This window comes from Delphinapterus leucas, chromosome 15 (assembly GCF_059928025.1).
Source record: "Delphinapterus leucas isolate spDelLeu-1000000601 "Yukka" chromosome 15, BTC_Dleu_Yukka2, whole genome shotgun sequence".
Lineage (NCBI taxonomy): Eukaryota > Metazoa > Chordata > Mammalia > Artiodactyla > Monodontidae > Delphinapterus > Delphinapterus leucas.
This window is the reverse complement of record NC_143143.1, coordinates 73,331,867-73,357,692: the sequence shown is the minus strand read 5'-3', so window position 1 is coordinate 73,357,692 and position 25,826 is coordinate 73,331,867. Positions and strand designations below refer to the sequence as shown.

Sequence of the window (25,826 nt, the reverse complement as noted above, 5' to 3'; positions counted from 1 at the left end):
AAAGAGAATTGGACGAGTTAATGATAGGTGTGGCGCTCTTAGTGTAGGACTTCATGTCGTATGTATTCGGTGGACAGTAAACATGCCATAAATGATAGCTATCCCTGTTGTTATTAATAACCGTTATTGTAGGGTTTCCCTGGTGGTGCAGTGGTTGAGAGTCCGCCTGCCGATGCAGGGGACACGGGTTCGTGCCCCGGTCGGGAAGATCCCACATGCCGCGGAGCGGCTGGGCCCGTGAGCCATGGCCGCTGAGCCTGCGCGTCCGGAGCCTGTGCTCCGCAACGGGAGAGGCCACAGCAGTGAGAGGCCCGCATACCGCAAAAAAAAAAAAAAAAAGGAGTGAAAAAGAGAATATTCTACTCTATTTTGGGTTAACAATGCCTAAGGGCTGGCACTTTCCCACAATGCCTGTTAACGTCTGTATAGTTTAACAAAATAGCTTTCATCCAACCATTCATCAAATATGCACTGAAAACCTACTCTAGGCCAGGCACTGTGTACTGAAGGCACATAGGATCCTTCAGTGGGAAGAAAAACAAAAAGCTCCCCAAATCGTTGCCCTTACGAAGCTTACATCTTAGTGAGGTGGGACAGACATATGACAATTAACACAGTAAATTAGTAAATGACTCTTAGATTAGAAGGTGTTACAGAAAAGAAAAGAAAAAAAAATACAGTGAAGGAAGGCGAGTTGGGAATGGGGACGGGAGGCTTGCTTCTGATGCATCCATTTGGATAAAGACTTAACTGCAAGATGAAGAAGTGAAAGTCGGTGGAACTGCACTAGCTTGCCAACTTGTCCTGCCACTTCAGGCAAGCACCACCTCCTCCCTAGGTCTCAGTTTCCCCACTTGTAAGAGAGGGCTGCCTAGATGATCTCAAAGGTCTTTTGAAACTCAGTGGCTCTCAAAGTACGATCCATGGATCACCTGCATCAGAATCACTTGTTGAAAATACAGGCTCCTGAGCCCCCAGCCGGAGCTACTTGATCAGGCCCCCTGGGAGGGGAGGCGCAGGCCTTCAGGTGTTAAAGAAGCTATTCAGGCATTTCTTATAAGCCCTCAATTTGATAAGCGTGATCCTACACCTTTCTTCTCCTTCTCCTGGCAGTGAAATTCTCACAGAGTAATCGCTGCTTGTCTCTGGTCAAGGCTTCTTCTAGGTTTCCAATTTCTATGCAGCTCTTTTGCCCTTGATTCTAATCTGGGGGCAACAACAAGCACCCTGGCTTTATCTCAGCTACCTTCAGACTAATTTACTTGCCCTAAGGCCCTTGGGGCTTAAGTTACAACTGACCTATTAGAACACAGACAGCCAGTCACACCATCCAGATATGGATTTTTCTGAAAACAAGCTCAGAGAATGGTTTTCTGGCGCCAAGTGTAGCATTTCACCTTCCTGGTCCTTGGTGGCATAAATAAATTTCAAATGTATATCCTGCAGTAAAACAGCTGTGGTTCTACAGTTTGCTGCAGCCAGCATCCTGATGGAGTAAATGCTCATACCAGCCACATAGGTAGCTTGAGCGGTTTTCACTAGCTAAAGGGAATATTACCATCTGGTGTCTCATCTAAACCCTAGGACTGAAACATCCTCTCTGCACTGTGATCCCCACAATTCCATCTCTAGATCAGAGTTCTCCTCTGAACTCCAGACTCACACACCCTGATCAGATCCTACTGGCTACCTCCGTCCCTTAACACATCCACCAAACTAAAACTCTTGAGTCCCATCCTCCCTCATCCCCAAACCTCGTCTCCTTACCCCCCGGTCTTCCCCATCTCAGGAATGGTACCCCCATCCTCCCAGGTGCTCAAAATCATCCCCGATTTTCCCCTTTCTGTCACCACCCCCTTGCCCACATACAGTCCTTCGATCTAGTCTCTGAAATACTGGTATAACTCAAATCCAACCACTTTTCTCATCTCTGCCTCCAAGCCCTCAATTCAGGCCACCATCATCTCCCAGCAACAAACAATTAAAAATACAGAAATGAGCCGCCCGTATGTTGCCTACTGCATTTAGAATAAAATCCAACAACTCACCAGGGGCTACAATGGCCCTACGTCTCTGGCCTATCATCCCCTCCAACTTCATGACTGCTGTTGCTCAGGACCCTCTAGCTATGCTTTATTTCAGATCGTCAGACAGGCCACACTTTTCTGGCCTCAACAGCTATGCAGTTAGTGATCCTCCTGCCTGGATGGCTTGTCGTCAGTTCCTCCTTATCCTTTTGGCCTTAGCTCAGACGTGAACTCCTCAGAGAACTCAAGCAAGCCCTCTCCTGCAAGCAAGCAAGCCCGTCTTATCTAGAAAGGCTGCTGGAGGAGCAGCTGGGTTTAGGGGGAGAGCAGTGGCTTTGAGTCAGATGGCCCTGGTTCCACAGGCGCCCTCGCCCTGCCTTTGGGAGCTGGATGGCCCTGGGCAAGTCTTTACTGTGTGCCGCACCTGCCTGCTTTTTCAATGGAGGACAAAAGTATTTCACCTACAAGGGAAGTTGTGAGGCTTAGAGGTGTTGGTAAAGTATAAAACAGAGCGCCTGGCGCGCAGAAAGAAAGCAGATAAATGGAAGCCGCCACCTTAAGCCCTTTCTTGGAAAATGGAGGAACGAGGTGAGTAATAGTAACCGCTGCTGCTGTAAGAACTGAACTTAACGAGCCCACAGTGTGGGGCAGGACACACGCCCCACTCACAGAGGCGTCTCTAGTGAACGCTGTGTGAGAAACCCCGAATCAGATGGACCTGGCTTGTTTCTTCTGGGCCAGACGACAGCAAGGTCCTCAGATTGCTGGCATTAGGACGGAGCCAGAAGGCTGATGGGAAGTGATTTCTTCTCAAATGGCCTTAGCAACCCTGAGATTCTGAATGATGGCGTGTCCATGTCAGTTGCACAAGTGGCCTAGAGAACAACTGAGAAGATCTGGCTGGTGTTTCATCACAAGCAACAAGTCACAGGAATTACCCTGACAGTGAGCCCATCTTGAATCAGCAGGGTCAAGCTAAACTGAACACATCAGAACATACAGGAGCGTTTCATCCTGCCTTGGCAACGAGGCCCATGGTGAACAAACAATCCAAGGTATAGGATTTAGACCTATTTCAAAGTCCTGCTCCGCTGCTGCCAGAAACTCTTACCTCAGAAGTCTATCATGAGAATGGTGTCATGATACGTCCCTAAAAAAAAATTCAAGGCTTCCCTGGTGGCGCAGTGGTTGACAGTCCGCCTGCCGGTGCAGGGGACGCGGGTTCGTGCCCCGGTCCGGGAAGATCCCACGTGCCGCACAGCGGCTGGGCCCGTGAGCCATGGCCGCTGAGCCTGCGCGTCCGGAGCCTGTGCTCCGCAACGGGAGAGGCCACAACAGTGACAGGCCCGCGTACCGCAAATAAATAAAATTCAAACACGTCATCCCTTCGGGACAGGTAAGTCAGGCTGATACCCTGTCACAGGTGATGTTTTATTGCAGCCAAGAACGAACACACCGTTGGAATTTAGCAAGATGACAAGGAAGCTTGATAGAGGCGAAACTACAGCGGGCCACCCCATTCCTTTACCACCCGCCACTAGAAGGTTAGCAAAAGTGCAACAGAGAAAACATATAAAGGTCAGGCAAAAGGCATCTAAGACATGGATTTAGTTCCACCAGAGAAACGTTCCTGGGCTTCCCTTGTGGCGCAGTGGTTGAGAGTCTGCCTGCTGATGCAGGGGACACGGGTTCGTGCCCCGGTCCAGGAGGATCCCACATGCCGCAGAGTGGCTGGGCCTGTGAGCCATGGCCGCTGAGCCTGCACGTCTAGAGCCTGTGCTCCGCAACGGAAGAGGCCACAACAGTGAGAGGCCCGCGTACCGCAAAAAAAAAAAAAAAAAAAAAGATACGTTCCCTTTCTTGATGTGACCTTATCTTTATCTAGGAGTGGATTCAAGACTGGGGAGAGGTGACTCCAGTAAGATAAGACTCTCCAGTGATGCAGTCACCTCTCAGCAGATGAGCGAGAAGATAGCCAAGCAGAAAAGCAAGGACGCTGACACCCAAATCACAGCTGGTGTGGATTAAGTAAGCACTAGATTACTCGATTTCAAAAGATCTTGCTCCTTAAATAAGCCTTGTGAGAATTTTAATGAGAGATTTCCTCTGATTCAAATTGTGGTCATGCCAAATCATGTTTCCATCAGTCCCTTATAAACTCTTCCTCATGCTTCTCCAATAAGGAAGAAAAGTGGCAAAACTGTTATCAGTGAATTATGACTTCAATCCCATTCTGAGTTTATGATGACTTCAAATCAACACATGGAACGGTTACCAGAATTCCAATCAAAGCAACATGACTGCACGTGTATAAAATAGTTATCAAGATGACTGGAATGAAATGTAGACTTTAAGCACAGGTAAAACAAAGACACCTGGCTTCAAGCAGGCACAGTGATATAATGACAAGAGCTCCAACAGGGGTCAGAAGATTGGCCTCAGACAGCCTGAAGACTGCATCCAGAGAGCCCCCTACCCAGAGAGGGTTCAGTATGAATCGTGTGTGTATGTGTGTGTGTCTGTGTGCGTATGAAGGATGTAATTTGATAAATGGTATAAACAAAAAGACAAAAAGCAAAAGGGTTTTTTTCTTTAAATAATGGGGTTTTACTATAATATGAAGAATAGGGAATTCCTTGGCGGTCCAATGGTTAGGACTCTGAGCTTTCACTACTGAGGGTGTGGATTCAATCCCTGGTCGGGGAGCTAAGATCCCACAAGTGGTGCAGCAAAAGAGAGCGAGAGGGAAAGAGAGAGAGAAGGAGAGAGATAGAGAAAGAGAGAGAGAGAAAGAGAGGAGGGAAGGAGAGAAAAGAAAGAAAGAAAAAGAAAGAAAGGAAGGAAGGGAGGGAGGGAGGGAGGGAGAAAGGAAGGAAGGAAGGGAGGGAGGGAGGAAGGGAGGAAGGAAGGAAGGAAGGGAGGAAGGGAGGAAGAAGGAAAGGAAGGGGACTCCCCTGGTGGCGCAGTGGTTAAGAATCCGCCTGCCAATGCAGGGGACACGGGTTCGAACCCTGATCCGGGAAGACCCCACATGCCTCGGAGCAACTAGGCCCATGCGCCACAACTACTGAGCCTGTGCTCTAGAGCCCGTGAGCCACAACTACTGAGCTCACGCGCCACAACTGCTGAAGCCCATGTACCTACAGTCCATGCTCTGCAACAAGAGAAGCCACCGCCATGAGAAGCCCGTGCACCACAACGAAGAGTAGACCCCGCTCACCGCAACTAGAGAAAGCCCGCGCGCAGCAACGAAGACCCAACGCAGCCATAAATAAATAAATAAATAAATAAATAAATAAAGCAAACTCTATGGAGATAAAACATAATAAAAAAAAGAAGGGAAGGAAGGAAGGGGGAAAGAAAGAATAGTACTTGCATTCTCTTGGTTATTTGTGATTTACTGAAAGTCATCCTTAAACTTCTGTGACAAAATGAATTTTTGAAGAAGTACTTTTACATGCTTAGTATTTACTCCAACTCTGTTCTGGCGTGAACTTTTACAACTTACTCTGAAAATCACAAGGCACCAGCTTTTTGTTGTTGTTTCCGTTTGGTTTTGTCTGTGAGTTTTATAATAGCCGTTGGCCAAAGATAGTCAAGTTTTGACCAGACCCAGATTTTTCACTGCAATCGTGATTCTGGCTTTCCACAGCAAGAACCCAAAAAGAAATTTCATACCCCAAATATAAAAGAATAATGGACCTCAAGAGGCACTGCACTGCTAATATTTAACATTACATCTTTAATTATAAAGATGCAGCGAGTACTGGCTCTGTCAGACGCCTGTGCTTGGCCTGAACTGGGCAGGAGTAGGGATGATTGAGGGGTGTGGGCCAAGTAAGGGTGTGTATGGGACAGAAAGGGTATGGCAGGGTCCTTTCACACCAGAAGTAGAAATAAATGAGGTAGATAAGTCATGAAACCAAGCTACAGTATGAGGCATTGCTAAGTGTCCAATGATTGCTAATTAGAGCTACTCTGAATTGAGTGCTATGTGCTAGGTAGGCATTGTGCTCAGCACTTTACATGCATCATCTCATGTAATCCTCAGAAGAGTCCACGAAATAAGTAGTGGTATCCATTTTACAGAGGTGGAAACTGAGACTTAGAGAGATACAGGAATTGTTCTCCTGACCCCAGAGCCAGCAAATGTAAGTGGCTGGGTTAGGATATGAGCTCTCGCATGTCTGAGTGCAAAGCCAAGCCAACTCTGTGTCAAGGGAACATGTACTACAGTTGAGAGAAGGAAGTATCTCTGCGATCAGAGTCTCTGAGAGAAAGAGCTTGCCTTTTTATATATTTATAGTGCAAAGAAGGGGTACTCACTCTAATTCAGGGAAAGTCTGAATTGTAGAATTTTCAAAAATGAAATGCAAATCTTGTTATTTCAAGCAACTATCACATATGAGGTACAGGGAGCTAATAAAATTAGGTTAAGTAAATGAAAGGATTTACGAGTTCACTTATCAATATTACTAATAGCTACTCAAAATTCCTTTGGGTGCCATGGTTTTTCATGCCTCCATGCTTCTGCAGAACAGAATCCTCCCTGTCTTCGGATTAGGAGATGCCCATTCGACCCTGCAGCCCCGCTCAAGCTCCCACTCCTCTCTCTCCCCAACTCCCTTTTCCTTTTACTAAAGCGGGAGCTATTTAAGAGTAGGAACTACCTCTAATATATTTTCAGAGAGTCAGGACAGCAGAAAACAGTTCTCAATGAATATTTAATAAAGAAATAGATCCTTCAATCTTGAAGCCTTTGCTTGAAAATGATACTGACTTTTTATTGGCTTCCCTCAATGACTAGTAAGACACCGGGCTTTTCGGAAGCTTTGAAAATATGTAATCAATAAATAAGCCTAAGAGCATAATATAAGTGTGTTAAATAAGGTTATGTCAGTTATTCCAAACTGACTCATGCGTGCCAAAGTCAAAATGAACAGCTCGACCAGTGTAATGACTGCAATAAAGTTACAAGGGAAAATGGACAGGAAAATCCACGCTGGTCTTGATTGCTGATGATCGCCCTTTAAGAAAAATTCTATTTTAAGAGTAGCTCTAAATTGGTTTATAGATTTCACACTTAAGGAAGCCAAACTATGAGAGGAAAATTTTCAGGAAGTTAGCAAACACATAGCCTCCTAGAATAATTAAACGTCCTAAAATAACTGTCAATGTCTAAAGGAGGCAAAGTAGAGGAATAGAGCTGAATACGATGCTCCCGATATGTGAAAGCACTAAAGGGAGACATCAACAGTATCATCGTTCTTGCGGGATATTAATCTTTCAGAGGATGTGAAAACCTAAAACACCAACTGCAGCAAACTGCTGTTTTAATGTAGCTGAATAATTCGGGAAAAGGGCGAGCTAATCACACAAGAATCCCTATAAGCTGTGCCTTTGCACACTTTCTTGGGCTGGAAATTTCCAAGGTAACAAAAAGTCCAGGCTATTTTCTCTCTTATCTTACCAAATAAGAAGAAGCCCAAAGAATCCCAAGCAAAATCGGAAGGCTGAAATACAAATTAATCTCACTTTATTTAATAAAGGTTGTATTAAAAGGTATCTTCAAACATAAATAGGATCCAGTCTAAATACACTAAAAGAACAAAATGTTTACAGAAAACTAGTCAAGAAGGAAAGTACAAACTCTCTGAGTAATGAACAGCACTCGATTTCTGGAAAGCATATAAAACCTCTATAAGCCTTACTGCTGGGCACTCCCATGTAATGAAGGGTCAGAGATTTACAACCTAAGTACCCCAAGAGAAGTATTCTCACAATATCCTTTGAGAAAAAAAAAAATCTGCAGCAAAAGCAGGTAAGTTCTATCTGCAAGGCATGTCAGCATCTTTCTGCAATGGCCATCAAGTTTTGGGACCTAAATTCCTTACAGTGTCAAAAAGAAAAAATTAGGTCTAGATAGAGGGGTGTGTCAGACTTACTCTGCCCAAACCACAAAACTGCTCAATATGGATTTTTACCATTTTCCTTTTCTTTTTCCGATTTAAGACTTCTGTATAAAGTCATCTTTTTTTTAAGAAACTTAGAAAAATAAGAGCATTAATATGTATGTGTCCTAGATACTTTGAGATAGTTCTTTATTCTTTTCAACCAATGTTTAATCAGTATGGATAATCAAATGTGATTTAATTTATGCCATGGTAATACTTTTCAAATGTGTATCAATTCACAAACCAGAAAACATTCTTTGTAAAGACCATGTATCCTAGTTTTTTGGCTCAGAAACAATGATCACCACATTCCTAGCAGTAGTAAGCTTATCCAAGCTCAGTGTTAAAAACACTTAGCTTCTCTGGTATGAAACTGTTCTTTAAAATTTGTATCCTAAATGTTTTCTATAGTGAGCAAGCATCATGAAGAAAGAAACTGTCTTCGACCTGGGGTCTGGCATAAAATTTGCAAACTATAATGACAGGGAGAGGGGAGAATGGTGATAATAAGACGATGTATACGGTAATATACCATGGGAAGGTATATTTCATGATTAAGATGATGTTTATATCTGTCTATAAACATAGTCTTTGTAAGTTCTAATTTTCTTAAAACCTTTCCCCTTGTGAAATGTCTGACTGTTCATAGCACAAGTATATCTGACTGTTAATAGCACAAGTATATAGTTATAGTATATAGTACTGCTTTTGACTTGATAGTATTTCTTTTAAAAAGAACAGGGAGAGTGTATCAGTTACCAATTTATTACCTCTCAGCTCTGAGTGCACCCTTCTCTGTGTAATGCTCTGTGATAAACATGCATGTTGAGCGCTTCTCCTTTGAAGTGTACGTGATGTTTTTCTCAGGACAGGCTGGGGGGACAGTGCAGGGAGGAGGCAGCTCCCCTGAGCGTCCAGCACTGGGGCCAGCAGTGTGGATGTGAGGACAGTTGGTGGCGTGTGGCCCAGCCACGGCCCAGAACCTGGTTCCTGTGTGACCTTGCAGCCTCAGCCTGGTAATAATGTTTCAGCAGTCCTGTCGACGTGGACACCAGAGCTCCCACGAGGTTTGCAGGCTCTGAAGGTCTCCTGGCCCCACCGGTACCCAGACCCTCCATGCACGTCCATGGCACTGGCTGCTCCTTGCCTGCTCCTTGCCTGCACTCCAGAGGGCCATGGATGGTCTGCCCAGAGCCTTTGGGCCAGCTCAGGTCTGGCCAAACCGGCAAACTCCTCTGCTAGGCCACGGGCTGAACCCCACCTCCTCTATTGAAGTCTGAACCCCTGGTAGTTTGTCCTTCCTTGGGGACACTCCGTCAGCCCTAGGGAACCATAGAGAGTTTCCCTGTACCTTACAGCTCCTCTTGTATCATAGGTAATAACTCCTTGTATTTTTAAAAAAATTTTTATTGGAGGAGAGTTGATTTACAATGTTGTGTTAGTTTCAGGTGTACAGCCAAGTGACTCAGTTATATGTATACATATATCCACTCTTTTTTAGGCCATTACAGGGTACTGAGTAGAGTTCCCTGTGCTGTACAGTAGGTCCTTATTAGTTATCTATTTTACATATAGTAGTGTGTATGTGTCGATCCCAATCTCCCAGTTTATCCCTCCTCCCCTTTCCCCCGGTAACCATGTGTGTTTTCTGTATCTGTGACTCTGTTCTATTTCTGTCTTTTTTTTAGATTAATAACTCCTTGTAGTAAACCTCCCCCGTTTAACCTACAATGTGGTTTGTATCTCCTGACTGGACCCAGACTGCTACAGGGAGACAGGGTGCCGGTGAGGACACACACGAGCACGTGCTTGCCCACTAATGGAAAAACGTCCAAAATGCCAAACCCCGAAGAAAAATTTCAATTTGAAAAATGCCCAGGCAATTTCAAATGCAGAATAGTCGAGAATGTTTATTTACAGCCCAAGTGTAGGATTAAAATACTCTTATTTCCTCCCACTGAAACCTGTACTAATGGTGACTAGATAAACAAATGGTGGTTTAGCCAAACAATCGAAACTATTCAGCAGTCAAAGGGACAACTCCAGGTATGTGCGACAACACCGACGAACTGCAAAACAGCTCACTAAATGAAAGAACCCTCCACAGAAGATTATGCCCTGAACGACTGACTCCATGCACAAACATCGTAGAGAAGACAAAACTAGCAGAACAAAAAACAGCACGAGGGAACTCTTGGGGGTGATGGAAATGTTCTATATCCTCATTATGGTTGTGTTTACACAACTGTACACATCCGTCACAACTCAGCAAACTGTACACTGATTTAATAAGCCAATTTTATGGTATATAAATTTAACCTCAATAAACTTGACTTTATAAAGCAAAAACTACATATAAAAAATTGTGGAAGGTAGTTCAAGTAATACTTAAAGGGGATTTTAGAGCCTTACATGCATAGATTAGAAAAGAGAGATGATTTAAAATTATTAAGCTTAATTATCCAATTAGAGAAGGAAAAAACCCAGAATAAACCCAAAGAAAGTAGAAAAAGGTAATATACATTTATGAATTCAAAAGCTAATGCTCAATGGCAAGGATCAATAAAACCAAAAGCTGAATCTTTCAAATGACTAAAAAAAAACAAAACAAAAAAACCCAGAAAACTTCTGATAAATTTGATAAAGAAAAAAAAAAGAAGAAACAAACACTGGGAATGAAACCAAGCTGGAACTACATATTCTACCAATTTTAAAATCCAAAACTTGATGCCAAAAAATTTAAAAACTTATATGCAATCAAGATTTCTAGGGGGGGAAAATCCCTAGATTTACGTGGAATAAAACCAAAAAGACGATGGACTAAGAAATCTGGACCGCAAGGATAAAGGAAAAAATGTGTACTTAACTAATAGAGACACAGAGGATGAAGCAATCTCTGAACACAGAGATAACCATGATATTCCTGAGCAAAGCTGCTTCCCCTATAAGCAGGAAAAAAAAAAAGTTAACTCAATTTCCAGTTCTCCCAACAAGGCAGGCTACTGATACAACTCCTGAAGCTTCCTCCTGTGGAAGAAGGGAAATCTCCAGGGGCCAGAACCATTGTTATAATACTAATCCCACCTTCTTATAATACTAACAATGCTATTCCTGGTAAATCAAGAAAGCATACAGGAAGGTAGGACAGAAGGATAAGCAGAAGCCCCCCCTGGGGTTGCCTTGGTGAGAGGGTAGGATTTAAGGAACTTGTTGTATAACGATTATAGTAATAATTACTATAATATAAGCCAGCATTTTAAAAACATTTATTGGGCGTCCTTGGTGGCGCAGTGGTTGAGAGTCTGCCTGCTGATGCAGGGGGCACGGGTTCGTGCCCCGGTCCAGGAAGATCCCACATGCCGTGGAGCAGCTGGGCTCGTGAGCCATGGCCGCTGAGCCTGTGCGGCCGGAGCCTGTGCTCCGCAACGGGAGAGGCCACAGCAGTGAGAGGCCCGCGTACCGCAAAAAAAAAAACCCCAACATTTATTAACCACTATTAGCAGGTCACTACATCGAGTACTTTTTGTGTATTATCTCATTTGATCTTCATTAACTCTTACAGCTCTAATTGTTAACCTGATTCTTTAGGTGGAGAATTTGAGGTCTGCAGGATAACGTACTCTGTCTCCATCTGTAAAACGGAAAAGCCAGATAATCCCAACTAACCTTCTGAAAAGTTTCTGTGAGGAATAATCAAAATAAACATGAGGGTAGAAGATCCCTAAGGACAAATTTTGGCTGAAATCAAAAAACCAGGTATCTTCAGGCAGACCTTTGAAAGCAGCGGTATGTACTATTTCCCAACTGTGGAATCCCCCCTTCTCAGAGATGACCAGAAGTGGTCAAGAAAACGCTGGACCATGTCTCTTGTTGGAGACGTAGCAGGACTAGAACACATGCCCTCTAAGGCCCCTGTCCATTCTGAAAGCCCAGCACTCTCTGACTGACACAATGCCACAAGAGCTTATTGAGAGAGGCGATGGCTTCTAGGAATTCAAGACATAGGCCATTTGTTACCTGTGCTTTCAGTGAAGCCAGGTGGAAGTGACCTTGGGACAGCCCTTCCTAGGACCTGAGGTGTCAAGATATTGCTTGCAGGTCTCAGGACCCGTTTCTGCTCGTCTGTTCTTTTTTTTTTAATGTTTACTTATTTATTTGGCTGCGCCGGGTCTTAGTTGTGGCACGCGGGATCTCTAGTTGCGGCATGTGGGATCTAGTTCCCTGACCAGGGATCAAACCCAGGCCCCCTGCATTGGGAGTGTGGAGTCTTAACCACTGGACCACCAGGGAAGTCCCTCTGCTCTTCTGTTCTAATCCATCTAGATCTAAATTATTTCTTACTCCTATTCACACTGCTGCCACCCAAATTCACGAAACCCATGGTACGGACTCTGTTTTTGGCTCACCATGTGGTTGAGCTAAAAACCATCCTACACTGTAAAAACAGAGAGTAACCGACCACGAAGAATGAACTTGAAAGAAGGAGGCTGCCAAGCAGCCACGGATCAGGTTGCCTCAGAACCAAACAAAGGCAATGAAAACCAGTGTCAAGCTCACACAGGCTGATATCGTTCTAAACAACCCTCTGGGGTCACGAGCTGCGGCACTAAAGCCTTGTTCTTGGTGTCATTTCAATAACTGAGTTAAAATCCAAGCCTCCCTTGGCTGCTCGATTCCCCAGCAGAACAAGGCTGCTGTGGCTCGGGACAAAGACGACATTCATCTGCCATGTGGTTTCTCAGAAAGCATATCTAAACAGCAGGTTGCCCTGGCAATTCTGGATACATATTTCTTTTTCTGACTGATATTCTTGGCTGGTTTTCTGACAGTAAAAGTACAAGATCTCATTATATTCCCAAGTACAAATTAATTCAGCCTCAAAGCCCGGCTTTACAGGAAAAATAAGAAATCTGAAACAAAAACAGTATACCTTGTCAGGAACAATTTAGGACAGTCTTCTCACCAGGAACCACTCGGCGTGGTTACCCTAGTAAAGACCATTAATGTGCAACTGGTGTTTATCCTGGCTGGCTCCTGGGTACTCACAAGGCACTGCAGCATCGGAGACCAGAGGACTAATCACGGTCTCCATTCACCTTTCTTCCAGCACAGGATTATGAAAAGAAACTCATCGAAGGAAGGTTAACAAGTAAACAAGCATGGAGTTAGTCCAGAATGGAAAGATGGTGGCCAGAGACAGAGAGAGTAGCATCTGAGGTTTAAAATCCTGGCTTCATTCACACACTCCACAGACAAAATACCACCAACAAAGCAAACACATTTGGTACTGTATATATGTCCCAGCTAGCTAGTGGGAAGCAGCCACATAGCACATAGGAGATCAGCTCGGTGCTTTGTGTCCACCTAGAGGGGTGGGATAGGGAGTGTGGGAGGGAGACGCAAGAGGGAGGAGATATGGGGATATATGTATATGTATAGCTGATTCAATTTGTTATAAAGCAGAAACTAACACACCATTGTAAAGCAATTATACTCCAATAAGGATGTTAAAAAATTAAAAATAAATAAAATTATACATAAAAAGAGTAAAAAAAAATAAAGTTAATGAAAAAACAAAACAAAACAAAACAAGCAAACACAAAGCCTCAACTCCTAAACCTCTCACTGACAAGAAGAGAAAGCCTGGCTTAGTAAGTGTGAATGATCTCAGAGCAACCTCGCTCCAACCAAAAAAGCTCCCAATACTAAACACCAAATAAAAAGAGAATGAGGAAGTCAATCAAAATAACATGATGTGGGGCTTCCCTGGTGGCACAGTGGTTAAGAATCTGCCTGCCAATGCAGGGGACACAGGTTCCAGCCCTGGTCCAGGAAGATCCCACATGCTGCAGAGCAACTAAGCCCATGCACCACAACTACTGAGCCTGTGCTCTAGAGCCTGCGAGCCACAACTACTGAGCCCACATGCCACAACTACTGAAGCCCATGCGCCTAGAGCCTTTGCTCCGCAACAAGAGAAGCCACAGCAGTGAGAAGCCCGCGCACCGCAACGAAGAGTAGCCCCTGCTCACCACAACTAGAGAAAGCCCGCACGCAGCAACAAAGACCCAATGCAGCAAAAAAAAATAATAATAATAATAACATGATGTGATGGACTATTACGTAACCATCAGAATGATAATTTTACAGGTGTTTCTAATGATATGAGAAAATGTCTCATATGTTAAGTGAAAAAAAATCAAGATGCCATATTATACATACAGAATGATCTCAGCTGTGTACAACAATTTAAGTATAAGAAATATGGAAACAAATACTTTAAAATGTGAACTGTGATTATTGCTGGGGGTGGAGGAACAGTAGAAGAAATTTTCTTCTCTAAGACTGGTGGTTTTAACCCAGACCTACACTGTCTTTCGACCACAGCAGCAGAATCTGCCTTTTTGCCTGCAAGGTGAACCTAAAAACAAGCATCGATGATAAAATCTTTAAAAGACACTATCATAGTTTAGGAGACTATGACTACAAAGGAGGAACCTGCCAAGACACTAAGATACTCAAGTAAGTTTCAAACTAGAAGAACTAAAAGCATTTCTAATTAAAGCTATAAAGAGAACCGATGTGAAAGAGTGAATCATCATTGCAGGTGAAAATATACCATTACAACAAATTCAACCCACAGCTAAATTCTACAATACAAGAGAAAGCTGGGAATCACTGTCAAAGAAAGACCTCAGATACCTATTCATCAAACTTCCAAGACAAAAATAAAAGCATTTTAGAGTTATAATTACTAGGACTTAGAGAGGGTCTGAATTTGCCCCCCAAATATAAAGTCCCCGGCAACAAGGATCACTGACCATTGGAGGCTAGAGAATAGAAAGAAACTTAGGAGAAAAAGAAAAAGCACTGTACTTGATGCCAAATTATATAACCTGCAACCAGCCTAAGAGCTCCCCCTGACACCTTTTTCAGTCCAGCACTGAAGGCCTTTTGGTCAGAAATAATCAATTTTGCTTGGCAAAAAAAGCATCAAGACATAGAAATGCTTTGGATCAAATTCTGTAGAATCAGCCTATTTGAGATGCTTTAAAGTTAATGCCAAAACCAGTCTGGTGTTCTGTTCACAGCTCCTTTCCAGAGGTTGTAAAAGCAGAAAAATATTTAAACTCAAAGTTTGAAGTGGAAACTTGCTACCTGTAAAAACAAGCCACTTTTAAATATTAGAAGCCTTCAAGATTTGGTGATTCCAAATTCACCAGGTATATTAAAAATCATTGGTTGGAGGTAAAATTGGCTAACTGTTTAGAAAAAGGTGAAGCTGGATTGCAACCTTACTCTTTACACCAAGACACATTCCAGAGAGGATAAATAATGAAAATGAAAAAAAAGAAACATTCTAAAAGAAAGTAAGGGTTAATATTTTTATAATGTTGGGATCTGAAAAACTTCTAAACATGGCATTAAATTCCAGAAACCATAGAGGAAAAGCTGCTAAATCAAAACACATAAAACTAAAACTACCTGGACAGTTAGACACGTTATATAAAGTTTTTAAAAACTGGGAAAATATCTTTAAAGGTTCATAATCTCACTTGATATATGAAGAACTCTTTGAAATCAATAGGAAAATAAGAATTCCAAGGATAATTAGATAAATAACACAAACTGACAATTCAGACACCAAAACGACAGGGGGATTTGACCATCGGTATCACAATCTTAAATTTATAAAGTTTGACCCAAGTGTTCTACTTGCAGGGATTAACCCTAAGGACATATGTATTGTGCAAAGGTGGTTCATTAAAACAATGTTTAATATTAAAAAGCCGGAAGCCACCTAAAGGTCCACGATTTGGGGATTGCTTAAATCAGAGGTCATAAACGCAGCTGTTCTTAGGGGCCGGCACAGGCAAGGAAAATGAGCTCAATGGGCCAGTTTTGATACAGGGAAACAGGAAGTGGTGCAATCCGTGGTGAACTGGAGAGCTCAGACCCTTTTCGGTAATTCAAATTGTAAAAATTATGTGTGCCACAGCCAAACTGGCTCTCCTTTCCCCAGTCCCCATGGCCCCTCAGGGTTAGATGTGTAATCCACAGCCACGGGGTACATACTACAGCCTGGTCTCTCCCCTCACTGTGAATGCGGGATGCTCACCTACCCGTCACACTGGAGGAGCTACAAAAGAGTTCATTGATGCAGCATCACTGGCTCCCAGGATAAGACAAAACCTTAAAGGTCATCTAGTCTACACGTTTCCTTGAGGCTACGGTCATTCTGCCTCGTTGAACAGGCCCAGGGACAGAAGGTAGCCAGGAGCAAGGGGAAGGCACGGATGGGTGGAAGGCCAGTAGTCAGGGAATAAGGCTTATCCTGTGGGATTTTCATTTTCCACAAGAAAAAAACTGAGATGGGAGGAGAGGTCGTGCGAATGAAAGAAGGCAAAATCCTCCAAATCACGTACCTTCTATATAACTGTGCGTAAAACTGACCAAATTCCGGGAACTCAAGCGCGATTTCTGAAAATTCTTGCGCAAAGTGCTGAGTTCACAGCACCACTGTTAAGCGTCACTTCAGCAATAAACTTCTGGGCAGCTGTTGCCCTCATTAACCACAGAGGAGGGTGGCCACAGATAATGTGACAGATGATATATGGTACTTTATCACAAGATCTTAATTCATCCCAGGAACTGGTTTAAATCCATCCTAGAATGGTTGTAGTTTATAATTACAGTCTCAGCAGCATGTCAAAAGTAGAAAATGTCCATCTGAATCTGGAATGGAACATTTCTTCCCAGTGAAAACAACTTTATGCTTGGTCCTGCCGTATCTGGGAATAATAACACTTGGGAGAAGACAACCAATTCCTTGATTTACTTCATTTTAAACACTGCTCCCCCAAGATTTTTTAAACTCTCAGATACACCAAATGGAGGACAGATTTGTCGTTGCCACGTGTTAGGAAATGGGGTGGGAGGGTGTACCTATAAAAGCCAACAGGAGGAATCCTTGTGGTGATGGAACTGTTCTTTCACTCTTGATGGATGAATGTCAATATCCTGGTTGTGAAACTATGCTATGATTTTGCAAGATGTTACCAATGGGGCAACTGGGTATAGAGTACGCAGGATCTCTCTGTATTATTTCTTACAACTACATGTGAATCTACAGTTATCTCAAAATAAAAAGTCTAGTTTTAAAAAAAGGAATATAGATAAGATTTTTTAAAGGGATACATCCATATTTGAAGGCTACAAAATCCTAGCATAGTCTTTACTATGACTGTGTTAAGTAAAGAGCAAATGGAAGTGATTGGTGAGTCTATAAAGTAGATACAATGGGCTTCCCTGGTGGCGCAGTGGTTGAGAGTCCGCCTGCTGATGCAGGGCACATGGGTTCGTGCCCCAGTCCAGGAGGATCCCACATGCCGCGGAGCGGCTGGGCCCTTGAGCCACGGCCGCTGAGCCTGCGCGTCCGGAGCCTGTGCTCCGCAACGGGAGAGGCCACAACAGTGAGAGGCCCACGTACCGCAAAAAAAAAAAAAAAGGTAGATACAAGTTTGCTCTTCTTCCAGCAGCTGGCCACCCTCTAATCTGATGTGTGCAATGCAAATTCAGCTATACAGGCAGGAGCACTCGACAGGTGATGGCTCCCAGATATGGCTCTCTATTGGTCTGTCTTGCGTCTTTCTCATCTCATTTTCTCTTTCTCTCTCTCTCTTTCACACACACACACACACACACACACATACACGAGCTATTTTATACCAATAAGCACACCCATCCGGATCAAAACTGTTTTGAAAAAGAACACCGATGTGAGGACTTTCCAGGTCCTACAGCTCCCAGGTAGGCACAGAAGGGGAGAAATCTCATCAGAGAAAACACACAACGTCTGTAGGAATCAGTAAGTTTGATATTTAAACCCCATGAACAAGAAAGCCTCAACAGAATTAAGCTCATTTCAGGTGTTAAATAAATACTTTGAAGCAAACAGCACTTAACTAGGAGGGGGAGCCACAGCAGCGGGGCCCTCGACAGAGCTGTGAAATGAGCTTTGGGCTTGCCTCCTGCCTCTCTTGTCTGGGGCGACCTACCTCGTCGTTTTTAACTCTTTTGCCCTGGTAGTTCATCTCTCCCACCTAAGTCTTACACACGAATACAAAATTTACCAAATGCCTACTATGGGTCAGGCACTCTGTTAAACACTTTAAAAGCCTTTTCTAATTTAATCTTCTCAATAAGCCTGAGGTAAGTATGATTAGTATCTTCATTCTAGGTTAAGGGACTGGCCTAGAGTTAAAGATCCCCTCAACAGTGAAGCCAGGACTGAATCCAGGTGTGTCTGGCTCTCGGTCAGCATGTTATCCTGCCTCCTGTGCTCATTTTGGTCTCCAGGGTGTCCAGAGCACCTCCCCGCATTGTAAAAGGACGGGGGAAAAAAAAATTCCATATACTGAACATCTTTTATGTGCTTTACACAGGCTATCTCTTTCCAGCTCAAATAAACCCTCTGACAGGTATGCATTGTCTCCATTTTAAAGATTAGTGAACAAAGACTGAGAGAACTTGAGGGCTCTTGAAGACTTTTTCATCTCACTTTTACTTAGTAGATGAAAAAACGAGAGCACCAGAAAGATTAGGTGGCTTGCGTAAGGACACAAAGCTAGTTACTATCAGAGCCGAGATCTGATTACCAGCCCACTGCTCTCTTTAATGATATCTAAGCTCTCGCTCTGAAAGGAACCAACATATTAATTATAGAGCAGGAATGCCAGGCACTTTGCTAGATGCTTTGCATTCTTCATCCAACTCTGATCTAGGGGATTCCCCACACTGCTGTTCCAATCAATGTTTTCTACTAACACGTGCTACAGAAGGGGAACAAAACTGAAATTTCACATCTAACAATTTTACAAGGTGACTAACGTGCTCCTATACACACGGATGAATGGATATCACAGGAAGAAAATATGAAGAGATTTGGAAAGGTTGTCAGAGAAGGCACGATGGGTTCGAACAACGTAATCAGATGACACATTCTGAGCACCTGTGTACCATGGCGATTTGCCAAGTGCTGGGCCCCTCAGAGAAAGACAATTCAGCCCCTGAATCAGATCATCACTCACCATCAGCACGTGTGTGACACTTCTCACCACAGAAGCGTGTTATTCTGAGAAAAACTATGGTCTTGACCATTAGAAAACTTAAATCGAAAGCCTAACTTCGTCACCCATGAATCACGTGCCGTGGGGGGATGGGTGGGCGGGTACCCATAAGTCAGAGTCTCTGAGCCTCTCTGTCAACGAGTGGGAGCTTCTGCGCCAGGATGCTGTGAGAGGCAAACGGGACAAGACTTCTGCAGGAACCCAACACACGATTAGCACCCAGTAACTGCTATTTTCATCAGTTCTTCTCAAATTCTACAACTTGAAAAGAGCAAGTGTCCCTGCCAGTAAAATTTTAAATAAGACAAATGGCGAAATGGGGAGGTATTAGTCAGAGGGTACCAAGTTCAGGTATACAAGATGAAAAAGTCTTAGAGATCTACCATGCTGCATGGTGCCTACAGCAAACAATCCTGTATTGTATATACTTAAAAATTTGCCAGTAGGGTAGCTCTTATGTTAATAAAGAGTTCTTACCACACACACACAAATAATAATAAAATAAATACAGAAGGTGGGAGGGAAAAGAAGACAAGATAACGAGCAACCAATATGAAGATTACTGGAGTGGGAGGTACAAACTATCTGGGTGTAAGACAGGCTACAAGGATGTATTGTAAAACACAGGGAATACAGCCAATATTTTAATACCTGTAAATGAAGCAGAACCTTTAAAAATTGTGTAAATTTTTAAAAAAAAATTAATAAAAAAGATTACTAAAAATATTCAATGTCTACCACTAAGGTAAGAAGAGTAAATTTACAGAAAAGCTAATATTGAATAGATAACAGGGTATGAGGGGGGAAAATTTCAGGAATAAGTGCCTGAATGAGACCGATAGGCACTTTGTGACAGAGATATCACCAGAGGGCATATCAAGTGTTTGCTGTAGCCATTAAGACTCCTCTACAATTGATACCTTTGTTTTCACAGAGGTTATACTTGGTCAAAACTCAAAGTGTTCTTAAAATAATAATGCCTTTTTATAGTGAGCATGACTTTTCCTGAACAACATCACAACTACTGTAAAACCCACGGTTACAAAGTAAATAATAAAGAACATCAAAAGAAGGTAAAAATTACATTGTTCCGACAAGGGGAATTACTTATGTAAATAATTGATGAAATGCAAAGCCTGTCAATCTACATTGTGTTCTGAATAAGCATGAAAAAAATCATTCGGGTCAATAATAAGTACTCTCTTACTATTACAAAATTCCCATTAAGACTCGATAAACCTGAAACCATTCTTCCTGGTCACTAGAACCCCCATCACGTATTTTCTGAAAGAAGATTCTTTCACCTGCTTTGTAAAGTTAAATAAGTATCTAGTATGTCACTGGAGCGCACAGTTTGTTTTGTTTTTCCTGTGAGAAAATACCCAAGAGTTAACAGAGACAGGAAGCAACCTGGGGATTTGGGTTCTAGACTTGATTCTGGCATTAAAGTAGGAAAGTTGCCTTTTTATGTCTGGATTTCAGATCCTCAAACTATAAATGGGATAAGACCCTCCTCTTGCCCCTCTCACAGGTACACTGTAAGAATCACCAAGTTAAAGAGGACAATATGAATGCACCTTTAACTATATTAAATGCTGTATTAACCTAATGTGATGACATTACCGTCATCAGCAAACAGACGCATTCCAGGAGTCTGGGCTTAACGGGCGTAACGGCTCCTTTGGCTTTGTCTCTGGATTATCGGTTCTTGTTCAAAGATCTAATTCTTTTTTTTACAAAGGTAAAATAAAAAGTAAAATAAAAATAAAATAAGCAACAATACTAATACACAATGAACCAAAAGCAAACATAAACAGCTTTACAATCCTCAGCTAATAGAATTCTATCATCGTTCTAAAAATAAACTTGGTTCAAATAACCCCAACTGACGTTTCATTTGATCCTTCCTCTAACCATGGAGGAAAAGCAGGACAGTCGGAATTATGCTCGATTTTTACATACCGCAAACCTGAAACACAAACCTGAAAGAGAAAAGTCACTCATCCCAGCTCCCAGCTAAAGCCAGGGCCGTTCAACCCTCTTCTGACATGATCTGATGTTCATTCTACTGGTCTAAGTTACAAGGTACACCTATTTTCAAGCAACGTCCAAATTTCAGGTTGATGAAGGAATGTTATCATTAATTTTACACAGCTGGCAACCTCTCTGTATCACAAGGAAATCATTCTACCCAGGAAGCTGGGCACACAAGAAGTGAGAGGGCGGCATCTATTGGTGAAAAGCGTGTGCTGCAGTGGAAGTCGTCAGTGTGATTTGAAAAATATCAGTAATGTTAATAGTTTATGAAATGGGGCGTGGCTACAAAGGAAAGCCATATGGAACAGAGAAGTAAGGGAAAGCAAGAAAGCACTGAGTATATACACTACCAAATGTAAAATAGATGGCTAGTGGGAAGCAGCCGCATAGCACAGGGAGATCAGCTCGGTGCTGTGTGACCACCTAGAGGGGTGGGATAGGGAGGGTGGGAGGGAGATGCAAGAGGGAGGGGATATGGGGATATATGTATGCATATAGCTGATTCACTTAGTTATACAGCAGAAACTAACACAACACTGTAAAGCAATTATACTCCAATAAAGATGTAAAATAAATAAATAAATAAATAAAGCATTGAGAAGTTCTAAAAATGATACCCATGACCACTTTGGGTAATCAGTTTCCAGCTGGTAATAGTTCTGATTCCTTTCTTTTAGAGCAGTTTTAAATCAGCCTCTTTGGGAGCAAGTTTTCTTTGGGAATGTACCTCTGGTTTTACAATGAAAGTCAACAGCAAATCAGTGGGGAAAGGGCTTTAGGTTACTGAAATTTACTTCATCGACGGTGCTTCAAGAAAGGAAGGGAGAAGGGAGGGGAAGTTAACATTTATGAAATGCCTATTATGTTGGAAGGCACTTTATATGCATTACCACACTTAATTCTCACACACAAAATCTATCCTACAGGTAGCAGTATTATCTCCATTTTACAGTGAGGAAACTGAGGCACAGGGAGAAGAAACTGGCCCTAAAGTGCTCAATAAATGGTAAAGTCAGGATGAGAAACCTAACAGTCTGACTGTAGTGATCTAAACTACCCAGGCGTACATACCACCTCAACGAAAGCAGTAGTCACTTACACACAGGCATAATATATTTCCTTAGAAACAGACCCAACTGCAACCTTATAAGACCCTCTAAATAAATGTGAAATCTCATATTTTCCTTTCCAAAACCTTGGACGTAGAGAACAATCAACACACACAATGAGTTGTGCCTTTACAATACAATAAATTACCATCAATCAGCCTTCTCCTCACTGAATCATCTTCTCAATACCTCTTCTTCCTTACACTGGCAGCTCAAAATCTCAGTAACATCAGCATCGAACTCCAATAGTGAGATGAAGAAGGAAAAAGAGACACGCCTTCCATTCAGAATTATTGGTGCTTGGAGTGAACATGTCATCAAAGACAAAAGATGCTCAATTCTGTTGTATTTCGCTTGAGTGATGAAGCATCGGGATTTTTAAGTAAATATGGTGACATTTGGGGAGGGAAATGATATAAGTACTACATCTCCAGGAATGAAAAGAGTCCTACATCATCATTTCTCTTTCAAAGGTACTAGGCTACAAAAGCAAATACTACTTTCAAAACTCTAATAGAGATCCTGCCTTTGGATGGGGGTGAGAAAGCTGGCATAAACCTTTTCCCTGTCTTCTCAACATTTCATGTCCCAGGAATATAGATTACTGACCTGCCGAGAGTCCGTGTGAGAAAAAAAAAAGGGAGGGGAAGCGAAGAAGAAAGACTGAAGAAAGAATCTGACAGCTCAAAGGAAGAAGAGTGAAAAAAGATAGGTCTAGGTAAATGAGACCACAATTCAATGTCATGGCTGTGCATTTGGCAGTAAGAAAAATAATTTACACTCACCTCAACTGAAAATGGAAAACTCTGCTTTCTAGATTAATAACTAATTTACATTTCAAAAGGTTTGGAAGCTTCTGATTGATGATGAGTAAATAATACTAAACTTAGAGTTGTTTTTCTTTTTCTTTTCTGACTTCAAATTTAGCAAAATTAAAGTAACTGACCCAAATCTGGCTTCAGCTGTAATGAGATTCAAACTTAAGAAATTTCAGGTTCTGATTACAGCAATTAGGAATCCCAGGCCTCCAGGGACTCTTTTGGTTCTTAATACCAACCTGGCAACATTTGGATACCTGGAGCATCTAACAATGTTTGCGGGGACACTGATTACGCACACTCTTGTGACACAGGGTTTACGACTAAATCAGAGCCTAGTTTATATAAGCAGCACCAGATTGTAGCAGAGGGACACCACTGAATCAATCTACTCATTGCTAGTGAAACAAAAGACAACATAGCTACAAAAAAGATAAAAAAGAGCTACAGAGACTTAAAGTATGTAACTTGCTTCTCAAAACTGAAAGGCTACAGCTACGTTAAAAAACAAAGGTAGCAATTATAAAAAGTTTCAATCTCTGTTTATGAATAGGTTTATGAAGTGATCAACCTTAAAACCACTACAAACAACCCGCTTGTCTGTCAACAGAGGACTGGCTGAATAAACTACTGTACATCTTCACAACAGAATACTAAGCATCAGGAAAAAAAGTAATGAATATCCCTACATACTGCTGTGGAGTGATTCCTAGGACATACAGTTAAGTGAAAACAGAAAGGCAGATTAAAGTGTGTATAGCACACTTCTTATCTATGAATGGGAGTACAAACATACATGTATTTGTATACAGGTGGCCCCCCACGGATCATCCACAGTTGGCTGAATCCACAGATGCAAAACTCACAGGTATAGAGGGCCAACTATGGGACTTCAGCATCCTCCGATTTTGCCATGTGTTGCAGCTCCTGGAACCAATCCCCCACGGATCCCCCACCAATCCCCCAAGGAGGAAACAAAGTAGAGGGAATAGGGACAGAAGCCAAATCTGAATAACTTTGTTTTGTAGTTTGCCTTTGGAACAAATTAGTTTGTATAATTATAAAGTGAAACAATAAAAAGCAATATCTAAAATCAGAAAGCAAATGAGAAAATAGCATGAGATGACTGGGGAAAACTGAACATCCACAAGGTATTTTATGGGATTAAAGAATTATTATTCTTAATTTTTAAAGGTATGATGATGGTACTGTAGTTATGTTTTTGTAAAGGGATCTTTACTCTTTTGTAGGTATGTACGGAAATATTTAAAATGCAATACGCCTGGGATTTGCTTCAGAATAACCATGTGGCAGGAGTGGTGGACAGCAGAAGAGGAGGGTTAGATAAAATAAAAATAGCCATGAGTTGATGATTGTTATAGCTGAGTGACGGGAAATTCAGTACATCTATCCTACTAATGGAGGCTGGGATATTTAAGGATGTGCATTTTTAAAACCCATCTTGAAATAAATGGACAATAAAAGACAGACGTTTGGGGAGTGTTTCTTTTGTTTCTACAAAATGGCAGATAAAGTTTCAAGTTGTAGATACTTGGGTTCCCTGAAAGCATAAGATGCACCCTTAAGAGTATTAATGTAAACATGAGTAAATAAAACATTTCTGCCACCGTATCAATCGTGAGTTTAAATTATAAATAAGGTAGCAATAATTCTCATCTCCCACCAAATGTCTACTTTCTAAAGTGTTCAGCCAAAAGCAAAAAGTGTCATCTAATGAAAAATGAGTAATTGATTATGCCCTGACAATTCAGTAAAGCTTCATAATAAAAACGCAAATAAATCTTTTTTTTTTTTTTTTTTTTTTTTTTTGCGGTACGCGGGCCTCTCACTGTTGTGGCTTCTCCCGTTGCAGAGCACAGGCTCCGGACGCACAGGCTCAGCGGCCATGGCTCACGGGCCCAGCCGCTCCGCTGCATGTGGGATCTTCCGGGACGGGGGAACGAACCCATGTCCCATGCAACGGCAGGCGGACTCTCAACCACTGCGCCACCAGGGAAGCCCCCAAATAAATCTTGTTTGGAGCCCTGATCTAGGAAAGAATGGTTACGATAAAGTCTCATAAAATCATAGGCTTTTTCCCTCCAGGGAAAAACTCAGTGCTAAAGTTTATCCTTCCCTACCACAAAAAGCCATCTGAATGCCTTGTAACTATCCACGCAACCCAAACAATCAATCTTGTTCAGGTTCTGTTACTTTTATCAAATTAATTTTGAGTTAACAGTTCGGTGGTTTTATATCCTGATGGACCCATTATCACACAACTTCAGGGGGATGTTAGCTTAGCTCTTTGTGCTGCATTAGGATTCTATTTTTAATTTCTCTGATACATCAAGGAAAAATCTAAAAGTGTACTAAATATTTCCCCCCCCCCAAAATAAGGGCACACTGGGCACTAATTTACTTCACCTGAAGGGCTCACCATCGCCCCCTCCCCCCTTCCTTGCACACCCACACCCCTAGATTCCAAACACCATTACTTAGGACTTCCTGGCCATTCCACACCCCTTAATGCCTCCACACACACACTTCCCTCTCTCTGTCTCTGTGCCTACAATGTCCTTTCCTTCCTTCTCTAGCTCGAGAATTCCTATTCATCTTTCAAAACACACTTCAAGGGCTTCCCTGGTGGCGCAGTGGTTGAGAACATTGGTTTGAGCCCTGGTCCAGGAAGATCCCACATGCTGCGGAGCAACTAAGCCCATGCGCCACAACTACTGAGCCTGCGCTCTAG

At 42.4% G+C, this 25,826-nt stretch overlaps 1 protein-coding gene across 4 annotated transcripts in view; it reads right to left on the bottom strand.

Moving 5' to 3' along the window:
* Positions 1-25,826, bottom strand: part of STK4 (serine/threonine kinase 4) — an 89,971-nt gene that overhangs the window by 6,341 nt on the left and 57,804 nt on the right. The window contains exon 11 of one of the 4 annotated variants that reach the window (XM_089896949.1): positions 10,632-12,803. The exons of the other annotated variants lie outside the window; for them this stretch is intronic. Within the exon in view, the coding sequence (XP_089753075.1) occupies positions 12,720-12,803 (84 nt within the window). The 3' untranslated portion in view covers positions 10,632-12,719. Of the gene's footprint in view, positions 1-10,631; positions 12,804-25,826 lie in introns of those variants that run through there. 4 annotated transcript variants of the gene reach the window in all.